This window comes from Symphodus melops (assembly GCF_947650265.1).
Source record: "Symphodus melops genome assembly, chromosome: 4".
Lineage (NCBI taxonomy): Eukaryota > Metazoa > Chordata > Actinopteri > Labriformes > Labridae > Symphodus > Symphodus melops.
This window is the reverse complement of record NC_136694.1, coordinates 20,375,610-20,399,813: the sequence shown is the minus strand read 5'-3', so window position 1 is coordinate 20,399,813 and position 24,204 is coordinate 20,375,610. Positions and strand designations below refer to the sequence as shown.

General features: G+C 38.4%; 3 protein-coding genes across 4 annotated transcripts; 2 read left to right on the top strand and 1 right to left on the bottom strand.

Annotated features, from left to right (window-relative positions):
- The first annotated feature begins 3,762 nt into the window (after window positions 1–3,762).
- On the top strand, window positions 3,763–15,272 carry gnb1b (guanine nucleotide binding protein (G protein), beta polypeptide 1b). The gene is made up of 11 exons (XM_079341441.1): window positions 3,763–4,215; window positions 8,879–8,987; window positions 9,136–9,174; window positions 9,252–9,358; window positions 9,568–9,631; window positions 10,636–10,798; window positions 11,824–11,890; window positions 12,038–12,239; window positions 12,343–12,559; window positions 12,643–12,758; window positions 13,526–15,272. Exons 2-10 carry the CDS (start codon window positions 8,931–8,933, stop codon window positions 12,747–12,749), a joined length of 1,023 nt encoding a protein of 340 aa, XP_079197567.1. The 5' UTR covers window positions 3,763–4,215; window positions 8,879–8,930; the 3' UTR covers window positions 12,750–12,758; window positions 13,526–15,272.
- A 1,597-nt stretch (window positions 15,273–16,869) lies between these two features.
- Window positions 16,870–20,861, top strand: tardbpb (TAR DNA binding protein b). Of its 2 annotated transcripts, none has more exons than XM_079341355.1 (5): window positions 16,870–17,660; window positions 18,433–18,596; window positions 18,692–18,841; window positions 18,937–19,107; window positions 19,199–20,861. In XM_079341355.1, exons 1-5 carry the CDS (start codon window positions 17,420–17,422, stop codon window positions 19,688–19,690), a joined length of 1,218 nt encoding a protein of 405 aa, XP_079197481.1. In that variant the 5' UTR covers window positions 16,870–17,419; the 3' UTR covers window positions 19,691–20,861. The 2 variants fall into 2 exon arrangements, with proteins under 2 accessions (XP_079197481.1, XP_079197482.1); XM_079341356.1 differs by having other exon boundaries at window positions 16,978–17,660; window positions 18,692–18,832.
- cenps (centromere protein S) lies at window positions 20,521–24,199 on the bottom strand. Its single transcript, XM_079341357.1, has 5 exons — window positions 24,097–24,199; window positions 23,879–24,002; window positions 22,510–22,543; window positions 22,330–22,396; window positions 20,521–21,973 (listed from the first exon to the last, which is right to left on the bottom strand). The coding sequence occupies exons 1-5, from the start codon at window positions 24,124–24,126 to the stop codon at window positions 21,887–21,889; spliced, it is 342 nt and encodes a 113-aa protein (XP_079197483.1). The 5' UTR covers window positions 24,127–24,199; the 3' UTR covers window positions 20,521–21,886.
- Window positions 24,200–24,204: the final 5 nt, after the last annotated feature.

Below are 24,204 nucleotides of genomic sequence, written 5' to 3'. Positions count from 1 at the left end.
TATGAATACAATTAAGGAAAGAAAAGGTCTGGTTACAGATGAAATCAAGGCCAGTATAAGTATTGTTATGTGAAGTAGTCCTGTGTTCAATCAACTTGATTTTATTGAACTCAAATATTTATATTAGAAAAGTGAAATGACCAGATTATCCTCCTGAAATAATTAGACTGAAAATCAGACTTGACAAATAATGAAATCTAAATTTTACATAATAGTAACTGAAGGTACCTTTGTTGTTATTCTGTAACTTTTGTCATGATCACCCTGATGCCTAAACTCTGAATTATTATTAGATTCCCAGGTTTTGATTGTTTGGATTTTAAAAAAAATGTAATTGACATTTTTACCTTAGCTCTGAATTAAAGGAAACAATGATATTAATAAAAACAATGGGAAACATATTAACATACAAACCTTTACCAACTTTAACTTTTTGTGTGTATGTATGTGTGCGCGCGCGTGCATTCTGTAAGCCTACTGTTAAACAAATCACAAAAAGAGACACACTGACACCTAGTGATAAAGGAGTGAACCACAGTAGAATGTTGCAGTATTCAATTATTTTGTTTTTTTCAATGCATCTAAATTGAACACTTCCTGAAGGCTGAATCTATAGATTTGCAATAAACACCAGACTCATTTAGTTCCAAAGAGTTACTAAAAGTTTGAGACAAATTCATCTTAACCTTATCAAAACATTTGTACTACATCAAGTTTATCTACTTTAAGCATGTTAGCTAATGTTAATGGCAAACTTTGGTTGATTTGGATGGCTGGACTATCATTTATTTAGCTCTTTAATTACTGACTTAGTTCAGGTTAAACTTTAGGCTGATAAAGCTTCTTATTCCATCCTCAACTCCAGCCACAGCAGAATCATTAACTGGGTAAAAAAAACAAAAAAAAAAAAAAAAACACTAACACTGAAAGGCATTGCTTTAAGCAGGGGTAACAAAGGTTTCGCAATCCCCAATATAAATTACCAGAGACTTGGACCCCCACTGTCCCTGGAGGTGGTTAAAGCGTATAACTTTGCACAGCATAGCCACATACTAATAGGCCAATTCAAAAATTGGCAACACAAAAGAAACATCTACAAAGTTGAAAAAGCATATTATTTTTTGATTATTTTAGTCATAACCTTTTTCTTTACAATAAAAAAGGCCACAATAGACGTGAACACCCAGCAACAAATGACAGACAGAAAGAAAGAAAGAAAGAAAGAAAGAAAGAAAGAAAGAAAGAAAGAAAGAAAGAAAGAAAAAGGGTATGTATCCCAAAATCAGTTTCAAGCTGCCAGCAGACAGAAAAAACAATTTCAAAAGAGACTGAAAAACAAACAAACACTCAAAAGACGGAAAAACAAGCACACATGGGCTGGATAAGCCAGAACCAACAATGAACAAACATGAATATCATCATGAAGCGCAACAGCACTAACGGTCGCATCGGCTTTAATAATTTCAAAACCTGTTGCATAAGAATCAGAGCCCCAACTGATCAGCTCCGGAGGAGAGCATGCGCCACACTTGACAAGCCGTGTTTTAGTGTGAGGACTTCATGCAGGTCAACAGGAGTCTATGAAGAGGAACAGATTTAACAAAGGGAACATCAGCCTTTAAAAACCACTCATTTCAACACTATGTCAGTTTGCTCAAAATACAGACACTATGTATAGGAGCAAAGATCATAATTCACAAGGCTTTCCACATTACCCAAATGTTATGCCATGTACCTGAGTGACTCTGGAATCCTAGTGCATGGGGTTCTGAGGCTTTTTAAAAGAAGAAGGAGAAAAAGGATTACCCTTCCTTACGCCATATTTCAGTTCAAAAATTGACATTGTATAAGTGAGAACTGAGGAAACGGAAATAAAGAAAAAAGTATTTTAACCCACATATATACGTTTTAAGGTGTGACTGCATTCAAAAGCAGACAAACATTAATAAATGAAAATATATCAGAGATTAACCTGATCGGAGTATATAACTTTTGATACCTGTGTACCTAATTTTCTATAAGGACTTTGATTATAACCTATTTGATCACAGTTCAGAAGAGCGATGGATCTGTGACTGGCAGGATCACTCTCCTCTTTTCCTTGTTTTAGAAGCAATCTTGTGTTGTTGGGGGTTTTTTTTTTTCAAAGACTGAGCTATGAGGGGTCTTACTCTTTATTGAATTGTTCACCATCTTGAACACAAGACGCACTTTCATTTTATGAAACGTCTTGTTAAATTTACTGCCAACCCATCTGGATCAGCTGCTTTTGAAAAGATCATCCTCAGAGACATTGGGTGCCAATGTCATGTCTCAAAGTGTTGTCTACTTCTGACATATTAAGGTTTGCAAACAAGTTTTTAAAAAAATCAGCTTTGTAGATCTTTACTTTTCTGAATTATAGTTCCTTATAGATGTCTCTGATGGATGGATGGATTTGTTAACAATGTACCATTTAGCTTTAATATTATAGATGGTTTGCTTAGCCTGCTCACCTTGAGTTGGATTGCGAAAATTTCTTCTATAGTTCAAAGTTTTTTTTGTTTTTATACAAGGTTGCTTATGTCATTGCTGAGGATATGAGTACACTTATATGAAAATGGGTCCTTTTTAAAATCATTACAAAAGAGTTTGCACTAACCATAATATTGATGTCGTAATTTATGGGGGAAAAAATGCTTGAAGCAGAATACAAGTAATGTCTGTTTAGACTGTAGCACAAAGTAAACACAACATTGAATGAATAGACATACAGGAGTGTGCATCTTTGTGTGATAATAGCAGCAAACACCTACATTGTTGCTGTCATGCAAACTTCATTTAAAGGTTTCATTTTACACATTATTTTCATAAATGTCACTTCTTGCCCCACCAAGGTTATTAGTATTAAAGAAAACTAAGGAAACAACGAAAATGTGAAAAAAAATGTATTAACTAAAATTAAATTAAAAAATAAGTTTTACCAACAAACTATGTGGTAAGTGCTAATAAAGTAAAAAAATCCTTATTATTAAGGGTAAAAAGGGCAGCTATTATTTATTGACTTTTTTAAAAATAGGATAATCATAGAGCAGGAAATTTGAGAACACAAGTTAGGTTATTTTACACATACAGAAGTGACAACAAATTATTAATGTTATTTCCAGCCTAACAAGGCTTATTGACAAAGAGCCGAAAGGAAAGTTTTGGCATGTGGGACAAGTTTGTTTACATTTCTTGGAATAAAATCTATGTTTAGCTTTGAAAGTGGTGCACTAAAGGATAAATAGGGTGGGGTGGTTTTGAGGGAACTGGGCGAATATGGGACCAAAAAAGGCGTCCCTGGATCGGTTTGATTTGAAACCATTTACGGTTATTATTATTAGTTGTATTATGACTCGACCTATAACTGAGAAACAGGGTACTGCAATTACATCATACATCATCGACCCATTTTTTAAGTAGGGCCAGATTGTGTTATTACTAGCATTGCTGCTATGACTAATTTTACTGAAATCAATAATATAACTTCTTATTTTCGGAGTTAAAAAGATAGCCCACTTAACTTTAACTGACTCGCCTTTTAGTTTGACTTAGTTGTAGGATGAAGGAACTACACGTGAACTCCAAGTTTTCTTAGGTTTCAATTAAATACACATTGGACATGTGAGAAGTGCTAAATGTAATGTAATGTAATGTTGATAACCCTAACAATCTCCTGTTATAGACAGACGAGCACCGACAGAAGGTTCTTGTTCTTTACCCATCGCTGTGCTGCAGCGTGGGGTTTCCCAGTGCTGACTGCAGGGTTACCGCGCCCATCTCGTCGTTTGATTCCCGGACTGAAGTGCTTCTACAGTACGGGGGCAGATGTTGAGCTTGGAGAAAAGGATACAGTACATCGTTTAGTTCTAATCAAGTGTGGTGGCTTTTACAGATTAGTCTGCGTGTCCGTCCGGGGAGTTACATCAGTAAAAAAAAAAAGGGCTAGTGGGTGTGAACCCCTCCCCCCCCCCACCTCCTCCTCCTCCCCTCTCCGGTTGGTTGACTGAGGTTGTCAAGCTCCGTCGCTGTTGCTGCGCTCGCGAAGGGCTGCTCCTCGGAAAAACCGACGCTAGCTGGCTCGCTAGTTAGTAAGCTAGCGTTGTGCTGTTCGTTGATGCGTGGATCGGAGGTTTATGCCGTCCTGTTTCCCAGTAAATGCCAAAACGCAAAAACAAACGCAAATTGAACCAGGTAAGTTGAAATAAATCGATTACCGAGCAGTTTATCAACCTTTCACTGTTTCTGTTAGTGGTATTAGCTGATAAATTGTGGCGGTATTGAACCGTCCGGGGGTGGGGTAACGATAGCAAGCTTCCTAAGTCGTTTAGTTAGCTGCAGATGGCTAACATTTAGTTAGCTGTTTTATCTGAGGCGAATGTAAGTCTTTCACTTAAGAGTGACTCTAGCATTGAATCCTGTTGTGTATTATGTCTAACAGATTACCAGAGTGCTTTCAAACGGCTTACTACATTTATGCATTTAATTAGATTGAAATTGGTTAAGCAGTAATAATGTTAGCGAAAATCCCCGGCGTCAAAGTAATGTGAATATCGGCCAGTCAGGATTGATATCATCCATGGCCCACTTGATCTGCTTCTGAAAATACACAATTTAGTAGCTCAAAAGTTTTTTTTAAAGAATAGTGTCATTAAGAGGCAGCACCTTCAGCCTATATGTTATCAGTGGATTGATTTATCCTCGTTATTTTACACATTAAGACATTGCTGTCAGATGACGATGACACATTGGGTTGGGTTGGAACAATGCACGTCCTGTAAACAAATTTACTGCTAAAATGTGTTATCAGCAATACCAGGGTAGTCTGCATCACTAGTTGACGTGAAGATTGGTGATTTTCTATACATACATTTAAAGCCACGTTTAATTAAAGTGAGCCATTGTCGCCGCGTTAACACCCTGTTTTTTTTTTTTTTTTACTGAGCCAAACTAATAAGTTAGCACATTGCAGCCTTTCCTGCAACGACTCGGCCGCGCCGGTGCAACGCCTTTTAGGGTTAGTAATGCTAGTTTATTTATCACCAGTTTGATTACATATATTCATACGTAAATGAACGATATCCTCTACTTTATAAAAAAAAAAAGGCACCCACTTCCGTTTTTGCATTTTTTTTTTTGCTTACTGTAAGACGAACAGGCCATCGCCGCCCGACCTTGCAGTTTTACAGGCTCGGCTGCACGAGATTAGAGACTACCAATAAATACACCGACGCGTCTTAATCAAATCAACCTTACACTGTCGGCTTTAACGAGATTGTCAGTGTATATGTAAGTGGATTTCCAGAGGCTGGGCGATCGCCGAGTTTCTCCACTATGTTGGCATTAAGCTAACTACATAGCACTCCGTGTAATTGCGGAAGAGCTGCTGAGTCTACCTCTGAGTGACTGGTTTCTTTTGCATTACCAGCAACTGGCTGTTTCCTTTGTGTTTTGATATATAGCGGGACATACTTACGACCAACTTTTTTTACCGCACACTGTTAATTCACGGGTTATATTGTTACCAATACTATCAGTGAGTACATGTCTGTCTTGAACACTTACTCTGCCCTGCCTGCAGGCCTCAACAATCGAGCCTGCTAGCAAGCTAACTAGCAGACAGGAGTCTGCAAGATGGCGTGTAGCTGCATCTTCTCAGATTTCCATCGGTGCAAGTCATGTTATTATTGCACTGTGCAACGTACATCGTATTTATAAATGGATGAGGGCTTTTAAGATACTAATAGTATATTCGTCAGTTGTAGAGCTGTTTTTTCTTTAAATATGAGAGGATCTTGGTTGCCAAATCTGAACAAATTAGGTTAACAAGCGAACTGAAACAGCTATTCACAGGCCATTCAAATCCAATGCAAACTATTATTCAGTTGTAGGCAAATCACAGTACTGCACTCTGACTGTGTAAACTATCACAACACACCAACGAGACTGGATAAACCTGTGCACTGACAGCACCTAGTAATGTACACTCAAGCATTTACATTGTGTCAATTTGCAAATATCTTTAAAAAAACTTTGAAACTATAACTTTACATTAAACAAGGATGACACTAATTACGTAATTTCTGGTCACACTGGGTTACTGAAGTAAATGTAGTAAATTAGGCTTATGGTATTACCAGTGGAGTTAAAATCCAGGCACTTGCCGTAAGCATGTTTTGTGTAAAAGAATTAAGATTAAACTCATCCTTTTATGATTAGGAAAACATATTTCTAATGCCTGGGCTGGATCTGCCAGCTGTTTATGTTAGTGGACATGGATAGGATTAGAGACTCATTGACTGAGGATTTTAGCTTTTAGGATTATGGAGTTGCTCACTGATATTGCTGGTTATGACCTTTCCTATGATCCAGCTTTAGACCTGTGAAACATTGCATTATCATCCTTTAACAGTGCAGATAAGCTGACCACTCTTTTGAGAACAGAGTGCAGAGGCAGGGGATTATTTTTAAAATGTTAACTGTAGATGCATGAGCCACCTTTTGAAAAAGCAGACACAGAGTGCCCTTAAGGGACCCAAGAAAAGCTAGTGAGCTACAACTCCAGGCTGTTTGCCTCTGCTCATTGTTTATCATGCAGTCAGCTGACCCTGATCAGGCGCTTGGAAAGCAGAAGTGATGAGGGAGAGGAACTCCTTACTTGTAAGCATCCACAGAGGTCAATGGGAAATAATATTTCTGAGTGTGGTTAGAACTAAGCTTCTAATACGAGCCACATTTATACCGTTGTAGTTTAGGGTGTGGCATGAGACAGAAATGATAAAGATGAATTGCATGTTGTAATTGGTTAACAACAACACTTTAAATGACTGTGTGACTGAGCAGTATTTTCTAATGGATAACTATTAAAACAAAATTTGAACTCTTTAACTTAAGAGAAAATAGCACTGTAACTGGAGGCTAAAATATGTCCTAAAAGTTCATTTCAGATAGCAATCTTTTGATCAGTTCAGTAAGTTATATTATTGTAATAGTGATTACGTATCACATGATATTAGTGCTGGGTGATATGGCCTAAGAAACAAAGTCTCCAGTTTTTTTTTCACCACTGAATCTACTATTTTTATTGATACGTTTCCATCACACTAAAAGATGTAAGGAACACGCTTTAGATTTGTTTTCTTTCCCTTCAAATGTCACATTACATGTTAGCACATGAATATACATGTCTAAAGCTAACATGAGCATTAGTAAACTTAATCAGAAAATAAAATGCAGCCCTCTGAATCAATTTTGAAAAATACTTAATATAGTATAAAAGTGGAGAATACTGCTGTAAAAATATGGGCTCTCTATTCAGAGGTTTTCAAGGTGACAACAACTTTCTACTGTCTATTGATGAGACTGCATTATCATTACATTCCATGACACGTTAAATTTTGAGATTAATCAAGGTAAGAGGATAACATGTATTAGAGAGGTCAGCCAATCAGAGGACCTAAAGGATAACGTAGTCGGGTAGAGAAGATTGTCTCAGTTGTCTTGAAACCTCCACTTTCATAGGCCCACTGACTGACGTACAGCAGGTGAGGTAAGTGGAGGGGCTAGAAACCAGTTTGGTTATGTTGTAGTTTTAGATTTCTAGTTTTAGTCACTAGTGTCACGTAAAACCTGTGATTTTGGTTTTTCCTCATTTACAAGATAGCAATATGTCTTATCCAGGAGCGCTTCGAAATACTAGTTTGAATAACCGATCCTTTTAAAATGTCATCTTTCAACTTTGTGTGAAATATCTTTTTGACGTTGGAGTCTTTTTTTTCTTCTTTTTTTTTTTTATTACAAAATTTGAATCCTTCATTTATTTAAACTCTGTTTTGAAGTTGCGTTCAGGTTGAAAGGATTTGTGCATTCTCAATTTGTGTCAGCAAACCACTTCTCTCAATGCAGACGTCGGTACCACAAAAAAGAGTAACATCTTAAATGTATTCCCAAATGTACTTCTCGAAGGCATACCTGAATTATTGATTAACTGGAGCTAAGCACAAGGGTTTCCATTTTCCAGGATATCTGGAGTTGGTGAACATTAAGTGACCGTTTTATTACCTTCTAAAACCAGTGACCGACCGTATCCCAAAAAAGATTGGGTATTTATTGAGCCATTTTCCTTGTTGTGTTACATTTTGATTCTGTGGCACAAATTTTAAATGGTCTAATGCTGTGCATGTATCATCAAACTGGGATGGTGTATTTGTTACAGCATGATGCAGTAATATAACAATGTTTGACAGCTGGTTTTATTTGCTTACCCATACAAAAAGCTTTTAAAAGACTAAAGTGAAGTATTCATAAGGCCCCCCCCCTCCCAGAACAGTCTAAAAGTGATTTAAAAAGTGTATTCATTAGCTCGGAGAAATGTGACTTGATATTGGTGAAGTATGAGTATGCGAGTTGGATTGTGACACGAGTTTCTTTTAAATGTTATTTGATATCACACACACTTTTAGAGTGCCTTGTGGTTCTGTATTAATATAAGGGGCTTATTGATCACTGGGCTAAAATTCTGAGTATCCCTGGGATTGAGGTCAACAGGATAATGACTGCTTTTCGGATCATTGGAAAGTCATGCCTTAACAGGATTTGTCTGGCAATCTAAACTGTGTGTCAGGATTATGAGTGACATTGAGGTGTGAAAGTACGGTTGAACCATGACCTATGTGTGTGTCCTAGACTCTCAGTAAACAACGTTTGTTGAAGTTAAACTACTTTGAGCTCCTCTTTTATTATCTTCTGTTTAAAGAAATAAATCCGTTCACGCTCACCTTGTGTAGGCAGCGATAATGTGACCCCTAATGAAAGCAATGTGTGAGTGATTAAAGTGCTTCTCTTTAACTGTTTCTAGATCAACAAGTGCCCCGGTAGCTGGAGTAAGGTAATTGAAAAAGCAGGATAAAATGAGTGAACTGGACCAGTTACGCCAAGAGGCAGAGCAGCTCAAGAACCAGATCAGAGTGAGTAAAAAAAAAAACACACCTGTTTTCACACCGTTCCATCAATCATTCAAATGCTCACTTCAGAGTTCAGGCCAATATAACGAGGAGGCCTGTGTGAAGGAGAAATCTCAACCTCATTTCCTTTTACCTCCTTTTTTTTTTTTAGGATGCTAGGAAAGCATGTGCAGATGCCACGCTATCACAGGTAACATTTACCATTTTAATCTGTGGTCAAATAAAGTACTTGAACTGAATTTAACAGTGGTACTTATTGTTTCGCAGATCACGGCTAATATTGACCCCGTTGGCCGAATCCAGATGCGTACAAGACGAACGCTGCGGGGTCATTTGGCTAAAATCTATGCCATGCATTGGGGGACAGATTCCAGGTAAAAAAAAAAAAAAAGAAAAGAAAAAAAGACTGCCTGGCAGATGACTCATGAGCTCAACATTTCTTTTTATATGTTGCTAAAATTTGATCTAATGACATTTAGATCTTTACATGCACCCTGCAGTATTTTTTTGTCAGCTTGATTTGTGATTTGAAAACTCCTTTTTTATGTTGTGGTGTTTTACAATACTGTTGTGATTTGCTCAGGCTCCTGGTCAGTGCCTCTCAAGATGGCAAACTCATCATTTGGGACAGCTATACTACAAATAAGGTAATTGAATTGTTTGGGAATGATTAATGATGTAATAGTTTGGTTTTCAAATAGTATTTCTTCTATTTTATTTAAAGTTATACTAGAATTACAAGGAGAGAAACTAACACTGCCCAGATAGTCCTAATACATTCTGAAGGCCTTTTAAGCAGCCCAGAGAAAGGCGACTGTTGTGGTTCATTTGTAGCTCGAAGGATGGAAGTGGTGAGCAGTTTGTGTACCTAAAAGGCAATCCAGCCCTTTCCATCACATCCAGAAACTTTCCAATAGATTGATGATCTGTCAAGTCTTGGTTGATTGAAGAAGCTATCCTGCTGACACTAAAAACACTGTTTCTTTGAGTTTGATACAGCCAGCGATAAATCCAGCTGGGAATTAAAAGATTAAAGGGTCATTCTTCTAATGTATCTCAAGAGGGGATTGATGCGAGCCCGATGGAGGTCAGAATTGTGTGTTGTATTCTTTAAGTTGTAAGGCTCTCACGAATAGAAACAACCCTAGCCTCAGCCTTTGCTAAAACAAGCTTCCACATGATGCTGCCTGTGAGTGCCCACAGTAACAGCTCATTGATTTGACGTATGATATGATCCATCGAAATGGAAATGTTTGATCATACAGCACGCTGTGGCGCATCCTGTGCTTTGCTCTCATTTCATTGGCACTTGCTACTTGTTGCGTCATTGATGCTAGTTTGTGACCTGGCCTGGATGTCACTCTGATTTGGCAGCAGAGCAGTTCTTTAAAAGAAAAAGCTAGTTGACTATTTTTGATCCTTTTCTGAAATATTTGATCAGATATATAGAAAATGACATTAAATTGAATGTATGAATGACTGTATTTAATGGGAAAAAAAAAAAAAAAAGAACATGTGAAATCTTTGTCATTACCAGACCAGTGAACCTGTCAACTGACCATTTCTAGTTTTACTTTTTCCTCCCCAAAACACGAACGTCTAAGTAATTGGATGTATTTGTGTGTTCTTTGTGTTGTCATGGTTGTTGTAGGTTCATGCCATTCCACTTCGATCTTCTTGGGTCATGACTTGTGCCTATGCACCGTCAGGAAATTATGTGGCCTGCGGTGGCTTAGACAACATCTGCTCCATCTACAACCTGAAAACCCGTGAGGGAAATGTACGCGTGAGCCGTGAGCTCGCTGGACATACAGGTGTGTACTACGCTCACTTTCCATATGTCATGACATCTTTTACGTTCAAATGAAAGTCTGGGTTTGTTTTCCTGTAAATGGCTGAAATGGATTGTAATCTTAAATCCATGTCAACTCAAAGGCAAATAACAAAAACATGAGGCCCTTCCTTTGTGTACTGATCACTCTAGGCCTTATATTGAGTCTTATTCAGGATGATTAGGAGGTCATTGGTTGGACAACATTTGATGTGTTTTTAGAGTCAGTTTTCCTCTAAATGTAAATGTTTGTTTTACAATTCAAATCTAATACTCTCAATATGATCGTAGTTTGGAAACCCAGACATAGAAAGCTCACATCAGCCTCACAGTGCACTTCAGAGACATCTGAATATGATGGTGCTCACTGCACTGTGTCTCAATCAATCTGTAAGAATCTGATGATGTATTTAAAAAAAAAAGGGGGTGTCCACATAGTGTTTTTTTCTGCACATCATGATCTTTTTCTTTAAATTGCTTTTAATAAGGAAAGAGTGCTTGTAGCAGCAGACGATCACCAGGGGGAAGGGGGCAGCACCCAGCATTGTTTTTACGAGCACTCCCGTCTTTTTTTTTTTTTTTTTTGCAGCCGCTCTAAGTTCTTCGATCTTCAAATGTTTCAAACTAGAAAGGCACTTTTCACAGGCGTCATTTAAAATGTCTGATTATTCCTGTTATGATGTATTGTGCTCTTTACTTCCATCCTCTTTGATCCGTGACCCAACAAAGTAGGAGGGCGAACATCCCTCATTTGATGCTCATAAGGAAGGGGAGGGGGGGGGAGAACCGATCTGAAATATAAAGCATTCAGTAAAATGAACCAGAGCGCTGTTGTGTTTTGAAAAACTGTTGTCATAGAGATGGCACGTATGTGCAGCGTCAGATCACACAGGCTAGCGCTTTTCTGCCCAACAAAAACGCTAGCTGGAGACAGACAAAAACTGCCAATTATATTCTGACATAAACTTTGAGCCAATAATTCCTCATTGTTGTTTCTTTGAATTTCAGGATACCTGTCCTGCTGTCGCTTTCTCGATGACAACCAGATTGTTACAAGCTCTGGAGACACCACTTGGTATGTAAAACGACTGAGTGCAGCAGAGTTACTTTCCTGCTTGATATCAAATCAATGATTTTGTGTTAGGGCAGTAATTGGAGAAATGGAACTAAATGGTTTTCTGTTGTCATTATTGTTAATATTGTATTTGTATTTTTTTTGTAGTGCACTTTGGGACATTGAGACTGGCCAGCAGACAACTACTTTTGCTGGACACACAGGTGATGTCATGAGCCTGTCATTGGCCCCTGACACACGGTTATTTGTCTCTGGTGCTTGTGATGCCTCGGCTAAACTCTGGGATGTCCGTGAGGGCATGTGCAGACAGACCTTCACTGGCCACGAGTCTGACATCAACGCCATCTGTGTAAGCTGTCGCTTTTTCATCTTGAAATTCAGTTTTGGACACGTGTGAATTTGTTTCTTAGGATCCTTTTGTTTATTAATATTCGACCTCTTTAAACTTTCAGTTCTTCCCTAATGGCAATGCCTTTGCCACTGGCTCTGATGATGCCACCTGCAGGCTGTTTGATCTGCGTGCTGATCAGGAATTAATGATCTACTCTCATGACAACATCATATGTGGCATCACCTCTGTTGCATTCTCAAAGAGTGGCCGTCTTCTTCTGGCCGGCTATGATGACTTCAACTGTAATGTGTGGGACACACTAAAAGCCGACCGTGCTGGTGGGTATCTGATGTGAAATACTTGTGATCCTGCATGATGAGACGATGAAGTTCCTGATGTTGGTTGTTTTGTACTTTTCAAGGTGTGCTGGCTGGACATGACAACCGTGTAAGCTGCCTTGGAGTCACTGATGATGGCATGGCTGTTGCAACGGGATCCTGGGACAGTTTTCTGAAGATCTGGAATTGAAGCCTGAAGGTTTCTTTTTTTTTTTTTTTTTTTTTTTTTTTTTTTTTTCTTTCCTTTTTTTAAATTATTACCTACATTTTTACCTTAGGCTATTCCCTGTAAAGTCTTAGTTCTACACCTGTAGTTTGCAAATGTTTGTTGAAGCCTCATGTTCTGCGAGGCTGAAGTGGAAACTGAAATGGTTTTGCACCACTTCCGTGCCCTTAGAGGTTTCAGGAAGTTTTTGGTTTAATGAAGTCTCTCTCTCTCTCTTTCTCTCTCTCTCTCTCTCTCTCTCTCTCTCTCTCTCTTTCTTTCTCTTTCTCTCTCTCTCTCTCTCTCTCTCTCTCTGTGTCATTTGTTGGGTTTTATTCTTGAGACATATGTTAGCTTGTATCTACATCCTCTTTTGACTTGTGTGATGAAAAACATTCCTGCCCCTACAGTCTCAATAATGTTTGAGTATAATTTTGTATCAGGCTTGCTGTGTAAAGAATCCAACCCAGAGGTTCATCTTCTTCACACATCAATAAGTGCACCTCAAATCGAAAAACACTTAAAATCACTACAAATGTAAGAAGAATAAAAGAACTTTCAATCAACCAACGATATGAATTATTCCAATTCAAAAATATTCAACAGCTTTCAAAGATAACATTAATGCGATTTTAAACTGCCTTCGATCTTTGGAAAGAAAAAAAGATTCCAAAAAGGCTGAAAGGTTTCTCTGAAAAAGCTGCACTGTAGATCAGGTAAGATTAGTTGGATTCTTAATTTCATGTGTCTTTGTTTCCTAGATGTTCTTTTAACTCCAAAGTTGACTGGAAGACCATTACAACTTCAGAATGTTCACAGCATCTTCTCAACACTGTTTAAACTGACTTGGACACCACACAAACGAAGGGAAACCAATGCCTTTCCTACACAAAGAAGAGCACAATTGTTTATCACCTAGTTAAGAAAGGATCTCCTGTGGTATCAAATCAGAAACTTGTGCATTCCTTCTTGGACCATTTTATGTTACCTTGAAAAAAACAACACTATCATCCCATGCAAATGTGTGCGTCTGGAAAGCAAATGTTGGAGTGTAATTGTACAAATTATTTAACTTTTTTTTTTTTTTTTTTTTTTTTTTTTTTTTAAGAATTCTATTCTGATGGTTTGTTATTCTGGATGACTATTCTTTGTCATATTTCTTTAGTGGTTTTAGATATGTTTGAATTACTGCTTGTCTTTCTAATCCAGTCGAATCATATAAAACAGATGACCGAAAAACATGCAGCAAGTAAAAGCTTGGATCATATAACACGAGCAGCTTTCCAAAATGTCCGTGATGTATTTAAATACTAGCTGTCTTTGTTTCATCACAGCCTTTTGCACATGAAGAAGCTTTGCCTTTCAACTAATACTATGTTAAACGAACCAAGCACATGCTCTAAGTTATGAATGCTCATTCCAGTACAAAAGGAGTTATAACGAGTAACTTACACAGTTAACCCCCTAATTCTTGTACATGCCTTTAAATCTGGGTGGGAAGGGGTGGGCTAGCAAGGTAGGTGCTGCGATAATTGGGGCATGGCTGGATTTTATTATGGATGGGGGGGGGGGGGGGGGGGGGGGGTTGTGTTTAGTATCCACTTTGAGTGAAACACCTCACCTGACTAAATAGACACTTCCTTTGCTTGGGACTGCAGTTGCAACTCTGTGAATGAAATGTACAAATCAATGTCTGAAAATAATGGTCTGATGTTTTAAGTTAAGACATTTAATTTTGTCTGCCATGAGTTAATTTAGATGTGCATGCTGTAGACTTGCTTTCAATGGTGCAAAATTCCTAGAGGGTTTTTTTTTTTTTTTTTTTTTTTTTTTTTTGGTGGTTAGTTTCTGAAAGGAGAGGAACCTATTGATTGATCTTAATAGAAGCCATTTCTTGGCTCCAACTCTGCATACATCATGTTCTAATTACTGGTAAAGCTATGCACCAGAGTGAGCAACAGAGAAGAAGACTAAATATTGATTGCAAACTTAGTGTAAATTATGCTTACCAGTTATATTGATGCCAATTTTTGTAATTATTATAACAATCATTGTGAAAATTCTATCCTTGACAAGTCCTATTCTATCCTTCAAATCTTTACACTCAATGGAACAACATGTCCTCACAAACTGTCCATACTAAACTTTTGTACATTTTTTTCTTGGTCTTAAATTGAAAATCCGAGCATCTGAATGACAACATTTCACTGTATACAGAAGCACTTTTGTTAAAGTTGTGACATATTTTCACTTTTCTTTTTTTTCTGCAATGATGTACAATAAATGTGATGTATTCGTGTGTGGCCACAAGTGAAAATGCAATTCAACTGAGACAGAATCCCTTTTCTCTTTCCATTAATATTATAGAGCTCTGCACCCTTATGTACCTTTTCACTTTTTGTATTTCATTTCAGTCTGTTGGTGTAACACGGTGAGCTGGATGCAAGATAGATACTGTACTAAATTGTACTGTTATTGATTGAAAATGTAATAAAAAGCTGTTTGAGATCTCTTTGTTGAGTTGAGTCTGAAACTAACGTTTAATCGATGCTTTAAAAGTGAGTTATGTAGTCAATGCTGTGGGATCAGTATTGCGTAGCTGTTTTGGAAAAGATGGCTTTTTCTTGTTCAGAGAGCAGGCAACAAAGTTAGGCACAAAAAAACTGTTTACTTATATTGCCTGTAGAGCCAATGGCATGTGTAATCTATAGATTGAAATATTTATATTAAAATCTATACTTTTCTTGCCAGAACAAAATACACCAAACACTACTAGCAACAAATTTGTTAATGATTTACATTTTGCTGATATTGCTCCCTACCTTTGCATACCTGCCAACTTTATGGGAAATGTGGTGAAAATCTACTTATCATAATAACCATTAGCCAAAGATGAAAAAGTTAGGCCGACTAAGCACTTCACCACTTAGGTGAGAAAATATGCTGCCCCTTATAAAGGTGTAAAAGCCCCAAACTACATCCTTAAAAATATTGCCTTTGTTATGCAACAGATACAATGAACCTGACACTGTAACCATACTTAAACAGTAGCCTTTATTGACCACAAACCAGGTAAACCTAAAAATACTGTAGATAAAAATCAGGTGACAGAAATCAACATGGGTGGAGATTAAATAAACTGAACAGCACACAGTCTGTCTAACCTCTTGTATGGATATATGACTTCACATTTTTGTTTTCTAAGAACTCTAAAAGTAGTAGACCAAATTAATCCTGAGCATTGATAGGAGTCACCAAGGTTTTATAATTACCGGATGAACTGGTTCACGATAAGGACTCAGATTGCTCAGATCCTTTGTGTATTTCATAAAAAAAAAAAAAGAAAATTCTGTCAGTCTCCCTTACACTTCATCGCTTGAACTCGTCCATAAATGTTTATGAGCTACTCAGGTTCTCTGTGAGACAAGATTGTCAGGCTCTGTAACATGAGGAGCAGCTTTTCCAGTTCAGGGGATCAACATGTTTTGAAGATTTACCTGCAGAGTTCCAACTGGATCCAGACTGGAGTCATTATCATTTAAACTGAGGACTCAGCCTTTGTGTTGCTTTGTTTTATTGTAAGCCAGGTTTTATCCTTTACTGTTCTCTATTTTGTGCTTGTTTGGGTCTGTTTTTTTAAACGTTTATTTTTATGTATATTAAAGGCCTATCCTACAATTTTGTTTGTGTATGTCATCAGTTTACATGCTCCATACCTGTGCCTATAAAAATAAACTAATTAAATTTTAAAAAAAACAACTTAACTTAGAATAAAGGACAAAGGCGCAATTGAATATATCATTTGAGATACTACAGCCATTACATGCCCTCATCCTCTCCGTACTAACGTGAAGTCTTTGAGCACAATCAGAACGCAAGTCGCAAACCCGGCAAAGCATCCTCAGTTGTTGGAAAGGGGGGCGAAATAATATTTTCAATAAACAATAGCACATATTTGGTTTTGGATCTTATTGTGAAAAACGTTAACATAAAATATATAAGAAGTGAGTTCGTTTAGTAACGTAATATTTACGGATTAATCAATTAGTGTCAAATTTAAACGTGTCTCTCCGGACGGATTCCCCGCCGTGCAGAATAATGGTACAGCCCAATGACGTACTTCCTTTGTAGTTTAGGTAATGCCATTTTGGTTAGGCCGTACTTCGTGGTTTCATATTTTCGCCTCGTGGAAAAAACGCTTTCCACGCCGCATTAGATAATTTTAATTCGGGTTTGAGACGAGTGTCCGTTTTGAAGCCGTTATAAACGAATTGGCGAGCACGCAGTCGAGGAAGTCTTTTAGTTTGGGTCAGTCAGCGGGGGGGGACGTACGCAGTTTTTCAGCACGCGGCGCGAGGTCGACGTCCACTGTTGACGAACAAAGGAAGACGACGGTCGATACACTCCGTCAGCGCAGTCAGAGGGGAGTATTATTTATTAAGTTATTTAATGATAGCATTTCTTAACTACGTTTTAAAGTAAATAGACATGCTTTGATTTGATTCAACAAACCAATCATCTGTACTCGTTTAGTTCTGTTAGCATTATCGGCTAAGGCTAGCCTATTAAGGACGAGCAGCGCGCGACCTGCCGACTGAGAGAGTTCAATAAAACAAGAGAGGAGCGAGCGAGCTTTGTGTGTTTTTAATAAAAGAATGGCCGAAGTTTATATTCGAGTGGCGGAAGAGGAAAACGAGGAGCCCATGGAAATCCCGTCCGAGGACGACGGTACTGTTCTGCTGTCAACCGTAGCAGCTCAGTTTCCAGGTGCGTGCGGCCTACGCTTCAGGAGCCCCGTGTCTCAGTGCATGCGGGGAGTGCGGCTTATGGAAGGGGTTCTGCACGCACCCGAAAACGGATGGGGGAACGTGGTGTATGTGGTCAACTATCCGAAAGGTGAGATGCAAGCCTTGTTCTCGTCTAAAAAAAACACAGATGTATGATATTAATAATTCATGGCGAAGCTTTTAAATCTTCTGCAGAGAGATGAGAGGGACGTGTTTTGTTTACACTCACAAAGTGCGCTGAGAGCTGATGAGCCTTTCAGACATCAAGGAAATAGAAACATATTTTGAAGTCATGAGTTTGTTTATGGATAGTCTTTTGCAAAAAGTGGATGTATTTTAAGAAATCTGCACCAGAACAAATTGGTCTTGTTGGAGTTGTGTTTTAATATTAATTATGTAACGGTGCTTCTCATTGACGCAAAATGTGGCTTAAACATTTTTTGTTTATGATGGATTGGAGAGGCGTTACTGATGTTTAGTCTACCTGTGTTGTAAATGTGTCACATTAGTAAACGGTACCCTCTAACAGTTTTTAAACTCACTGTAAAGTTGAATTGTCACGTTTTTAAAAGACTTATGTTTTGAAGAAAAGATACTAAAGTCACCCATGTATTACAATTTTATCTGAAGTCATTGAGTTTTTAGAGCAGGTTTCATTTTTCACTTGTACAACACAAGTGAGAACGTCTCAACAAAAAATAAATGTATCTAAGTAGAACAGTTCAAATATTGCCAATTTTTGCTCCTAGGCAGTTCTAATACAACTTTTATGGGAACTTTTAAAAGTCACGTTAAAAAAAATGTGGACAAATATTTTTGGCTCCCTCTCTGGTTCAAATGTGTTAATTGAAACTTCTGCCTCTGTGTTGATCACATTGTAGACAACAAAAGAAAAATGGAGGAAATTGATGCATCCTCTGCTGTGAAAATGAAGAGAGGGGACATGAAGACATCTGATCTGATCGTCCTGGGTCTTCCTTGGAAAACGTCTGAGCAGGACCTCAAAGACTACTTTAGCACGTTTGGAGAAGTCATTATGGTGCAGGTATACCATCGGCATCACTAGTTATATTTTGATTGGTCTGGATTATTTGTGGTGACCATGGGTCGTCATTGGCAGATATTTGTTTTCTCTGTCAGGTGAAACGAGATGCGAAGACTGGGAACTCTAAAGGATTTGGTTTTGTAAGGTTCACTGAGTACGAGTCTCAAGAAAAGGTGATCTCACAACGCCATATGATCGACGGAAGATGGTGTGACTGCAAGCTCCCTAACTCGAAGGTGAATATGGTAATGTCCATGCGTATACCCCACACTCTTTGGGAATGGCAGCAGTGTTTCCTTTATTTGAAACGCACAACAACATTCCCCCTTTCCATTTACAGCAAGGTCCAGACGAGCCATTAAGGAGCCGTAAAGTGTTTGTTGGCCGTTGCACAGAAGACATGACAACCGATGATCTGAGGCAGTTCTTTATGCAGTATGGAGAAGTCACAGATGTCTTCATCCCTAAGCCATTCCGTGCTTTTGCCTTCGTCACATTTGCAGATGATCAGGTATAAAGTTACAGGTGTGGCATGTCTTTTTTCTTTTTTGTAGTGATGTCCCTGCTCAGATGACCTGATTTGTCTTTTCTTTTCCTCACAGGTTGCCCAGTCTCTCTGCGGAGAGGATCTAATAATCAAAGGCGTCAGCGTTCATATCTCAAACGCTGAGCCCAAACATGGCAATAGGCAGTTTGACCGCACCACACGTTTTGGGAATGGTTTCGGGGCTCAAGCGTTTGGTAGCAGCCGTAGCGGGTTAGGGAGCAGCACTAACAGTAGTCTGGCTAACTTTGGTTCCTTCAGTTTGAACCCCGCCATGATGGCTGCTGCTCAGGCTGCACTGCAGAGTAGTTGGGGAATGATGGGAATGCTGGCTAGCCAGCAGCAGACGTCCACCTCAGGCAGTACGTCCAGTGGAACAAGCTCAAGCAGGGACCCAAGTCAGTCTTTCAGTACAGGAAACAGCAACTATGGCACTAGCTCGGCGAGCCTGGGATGGGGGACAGGGTCAAACTCTACAACCAGTGGTAGTGGGTTTAGCTCAGGTTTTGGGTCCAGTATGGAGTCAAAGTCGTCTGGGTGGGGTATGTAAGTTAAATGTTTGTATGGTAAGTATTGTGAAAAAGCTGAGTCTTTTCAAAATGTATTTCTGGTGTTGATGCGTATCTGAAAAGTTAACACTTTAATGGATGATGTTTTGTACATTTGGAAAAAAACCTGCTAAAGATTTAATTTAGAAAGTGTTGACGTGAGTCGTTTACCAGGATGTCTGACTAAAGTGCTATTTTTGATGTCTCATTTGTTTGTATCCATTTCAACTGGATTCTCTAATGCATGTATTGTGAAATGTTATAGCCATTTTGAAAATGCATGGATGTTTGTGGTTTACCATTATCCAGCTTTGTCGATGACCTAAAAAAAATGCAATCTTGCATTGAGAAGAATCTGGTTGAAACCTAAATGTTTAAGTGCAACTTAATTTGCAGTCAAGTTGTGTGGAAAGCCTTCATTGAAATCTCTTCTGCAGTTCACCTCTCTTCAATTTTCCTGTGAGGAAGCTCCTCTTTGGCAGCATTCTCGGGGTGATCTCGGTATCATTCTCCCTCTTCCCACCTGTAAATGCTATGCCATCAAACAACGGCTTCACTACGCATGTTCTAAGAGACGGTGGGTGTTTTCACTTTTATCCACTTTTAAATGGAAAGAACAGCGCAACTGACATTTTAAGAACTGATGAGTGCGATTGAGGATGGCTTGTGGCGAAGAGTGAAGCGATGAGTGAGCGAACGGAGAGAGACGCGTGAAACGGACTGGTTGTGCGGTGAAAGGGCCCAATTTGACTGCTTTCTTTTGAGTGTGTGAGTGGAAGCTGCAGATGCTACGAGCGCCTCCCCCCCTAACATGGACATTCTTTAATTAGTACTTCAGGATTTTTTTTTTTTTTTTTAATCTTTGCAAGTTTTTCCTTACTCTTAAGTATGTTGATCAAGTGCAGAAATATCAAAATGTAGTGGAATGTTGTGATGAATATTTGTATTGCTTATATTATCTGATTTGAATGGTGTGTGCTTTCATGTTTTTGAACTGATCTGTAAGTGTGTTCTTGATGTGGATGACACCTGCTGAAGACTCTGGGGGGACGTGAGTGATAGTGTGAGAACGTGGAGGTGTGTGTCCAATGGTTCCCAGTAGCTCTTGTTTGTGGGGTGTTTCTAAAACATGTCAAATGAAGGGAGTTCTCTAATAAAGTTCATTTGAATAGATGCTTAGTTGATATTACTTGAGTCAATTTGTCAAATAAAAAAACATCTAATTCGATTCACATATTTAGGGACCTTGGGCTCTGCTGGTCGAGGTCTCCGTTTGAACCCTGACTGAAGTCTGTTCTGAAGGACGAAGACGGAAGTTCCAACACTTTCAGTGTATGGCCTTCTCATACATGACACGGGGTAGTACCTGTCTTTTTGATGGCTTTTAGATGAAATGATCCTTGATTATTCACACCTAGTTTTTAGGATTTTTCTTTTAAAGATTAGCTCTCAATGTGGACTCCAGTCTCCCAGCCATATTTTGTATGTGGCTCAACACCCCCGGTAACCACTTTATTCGGTACACCTGTACAATCTTTTACAATTACTTTGTTTCCCAGTTGGTGATATTTGACATCCAGCATTTGTGCCCTGTGAGTTCTAATTACTGGGGACCCCAGAAGCTTAACCTAAACTTTGAGTCTGACTGTGTGCACTGTTTTGTCCTGCAAAAACTAAATCTATTCTGGTTATGTATCATGTTATTTATGGTCTCTAAAGACCTCAGACAGAGATGCCAAAAGTAAACTGACTGCTGATATAGTGCCCAATAATAAAGCAGGTGTAGTAAGATGTACAGGTGTCCCAAACAAAGTGATCAGTGGGTGTACTTTCTGGTAAGTGCTAAAACATCGACTAGGTCAGTTTTTGAACCTTGGCAGGTGTATCATTAGTTGTTCCAACTGTGGTCAGCTCTTCAAAGAATTAATAAAAAATATTCAAAGACAATCTCCTGGTCTTCATTTTTCTAATGTGTTGAACTTTATTTGACATTCGATCAGCAGTTCTCACAGTTGACAAGCTTTCAAGAGACTTTATTTCAAGTTTCAGAGCACAATCCCATTCAAAGTAACATATTACCCTTAACTCATAATTATTCACAATCCCAATGCTTTTATTGCATTTCCACAATCAGCCTTAATGTTGGTTTGAGACATTGCAGGCTTGCTTGTGTCCTCTCTGCTTTCCTCCTCACTGTCTCAGATCTTCCTTTTGCCAGTGTTTCTCTTTTTTAAATCCTTCTGCTCCTGGTTCAGTTCCTCACTTTTATTTTGTATGTAGATGGACTGAAATGAAAAAAGCAAATTAAACATGACATGAGCTGCGTACCTTTAAAGTATAGTTATGGCTCCAGTCATTGCATTTACAGGGAAAAAACAATGTAGTTAACAGCAGTGACTTGTTAGATTTGGACTTGATGCATATTGATGGTGCTGTGAAATGTCCTTTAGGCCAGTGGTTCTAAAGTGGTGGGTCGGGTCCCAAGAGTGGGCCACGAGTTTACGAGTTTGTTCAGTTAGTGTCCGATGTGCCCCCTCCGAGGTCCAAACTGCACAACTTCATTAAATGTGACTGGTTGAGAAATATCAGGATAGACCAGCAGAGAACTACTGATTGGGGCAAAAGAGTGGAAATAACTCACCAGTGCCGTGCTGCGGCGGGCTAAAAGCTTCACATCTTCTGCAGACACCGTGCTTCTTTTAGCATGCCTGAAGGAAATTATGAGAAAGTCAACCAGAAGTTAAATGAAATGGTTTAGATAAATCCAACAGGATGAGCTTCATCGATTTGTTATTCAAGCTACTGAAGTCGAGATTCTTACCGTGCAAAAGCCTCCAGGTCTTTAGCAAATACATCTGAAATCAGTGAGAAACGGCAGTGAAATGATAAGGGTGGACTACAACGTGGAAATATGTTTTCATTATTAAAATCCTTTTAGCATTTTTATTCAAACTATCAGCAGCTTTGTTGTTTTTAAGACAACTTTTCTTGTTAAGAACAGCTATTTCCTGTTTGACCTGAATGTATATCAAGAGCCTCAAACTGTAATGTCACTTCATCTTGAAGAGAACAAACTCACGAAATGACTTCGTTAAGATGCGTTTCTGTGGGAGAGAAGAGTCCACTTCATCAGGATTTTTGATGTATTTTCTGTAACATCCTTGAACAGATATTTTGTGCTGTATTTGTGGTTGTATAGAAAAAACTAAAAAGAAAAGTGAGCATTATAACACTGTCAGTATGATGCAGTCTTTTTGATTGGGTATTATTTTTGATATTCTATTTGTTTTAGGGTGTCGAGTTAGGTGATCAGGATCAAGGTGAAAGAGCACTTGAGGAAATCGTCATCTTTAACCCCAGAGCACTGCTTGAGACCCTGGATTATTTGTTTGTTTAAGTAAATAATCATGTTAAGATATTTCATGAAGTGAATTGGTTAAATATATCACTGAGCTGTTTTGATGTGTAAAATGTCAGTTTGAGCAATGTGTTACAAGTTATTTAAAGACAACTATTCAAAGCACTGAAAGACGAGCTACTGACAGGTTGTCAGTAGCTCGTCAATAGGTAGACCAATATTTTTTATTTATTCTTAAATCTGATGACTGTAAATGCACCTCTTCCAATTATTTATATATTTTTCTAATGATCATGTTTTTCTTGGGTCTTGATTTGAATATTCAGTAACATAGCAGACGATTCGGCACAATAAGAAGTGTAAAACGTGTTTTTCTTGATGTGAATTTAAGATTGATAAACACTGGATTATTGCAGTTTGACATGTGCACAAACAGATGCTGATGTGTGTCGTGTAAATAAATGAAAGCGAGTAGCTCTTGGCCACATTCATTTTGTTAAAGTAGCTCTCAGATAAAGAAATGTTGGAGACCACTAATTTAAAGATGTTACTTGGTTGCTTTTTATTTATTTATTTTTGTCAGTATATTTAGTTTCACCAAAAGAACAAATGCCTCCAACAATAAATTGGTAGCTGACATTAAATGGTGAAATAGTATAAAATAGTTACACTTTGAGAAATTCAATCTCTGGAAGCTCTTTGGAGAGAGATTATGGTACAACTGAAATAATGACATCCTCTGAAGTGGATGATGATCAGCTGCTGCACTTATTTTAATTATGTTATTATTATCATTATTACAGCGTGACGTATTACAGGTGTATGAGCCCACCACACTGTCTGAAGGCTGTCTCTGAGATCGCTGCGATGACTTGTCGGCTGAACTCTCTCCGGTGCTCCTCTCCACTCTTCTGACACAGACGACCCACAGTGAAATGTACTGCTGCCTTTAACCTCTGAATTCACACCATTAAAAGGAGAATCATGTCACAAATAAAGAATATAAATGTACGGATTTATCGACCTTTTAGCTTAAAATAATGTTCCTACCTGCTGCGACTCGTCTCTGTCGACAGACATCTTTAACGCTCCCAGCTGACCGAGAAAGAAAACTCGCGGCAAAAATATACAAGCAAACCAAAGACAACTAAGTTTGTA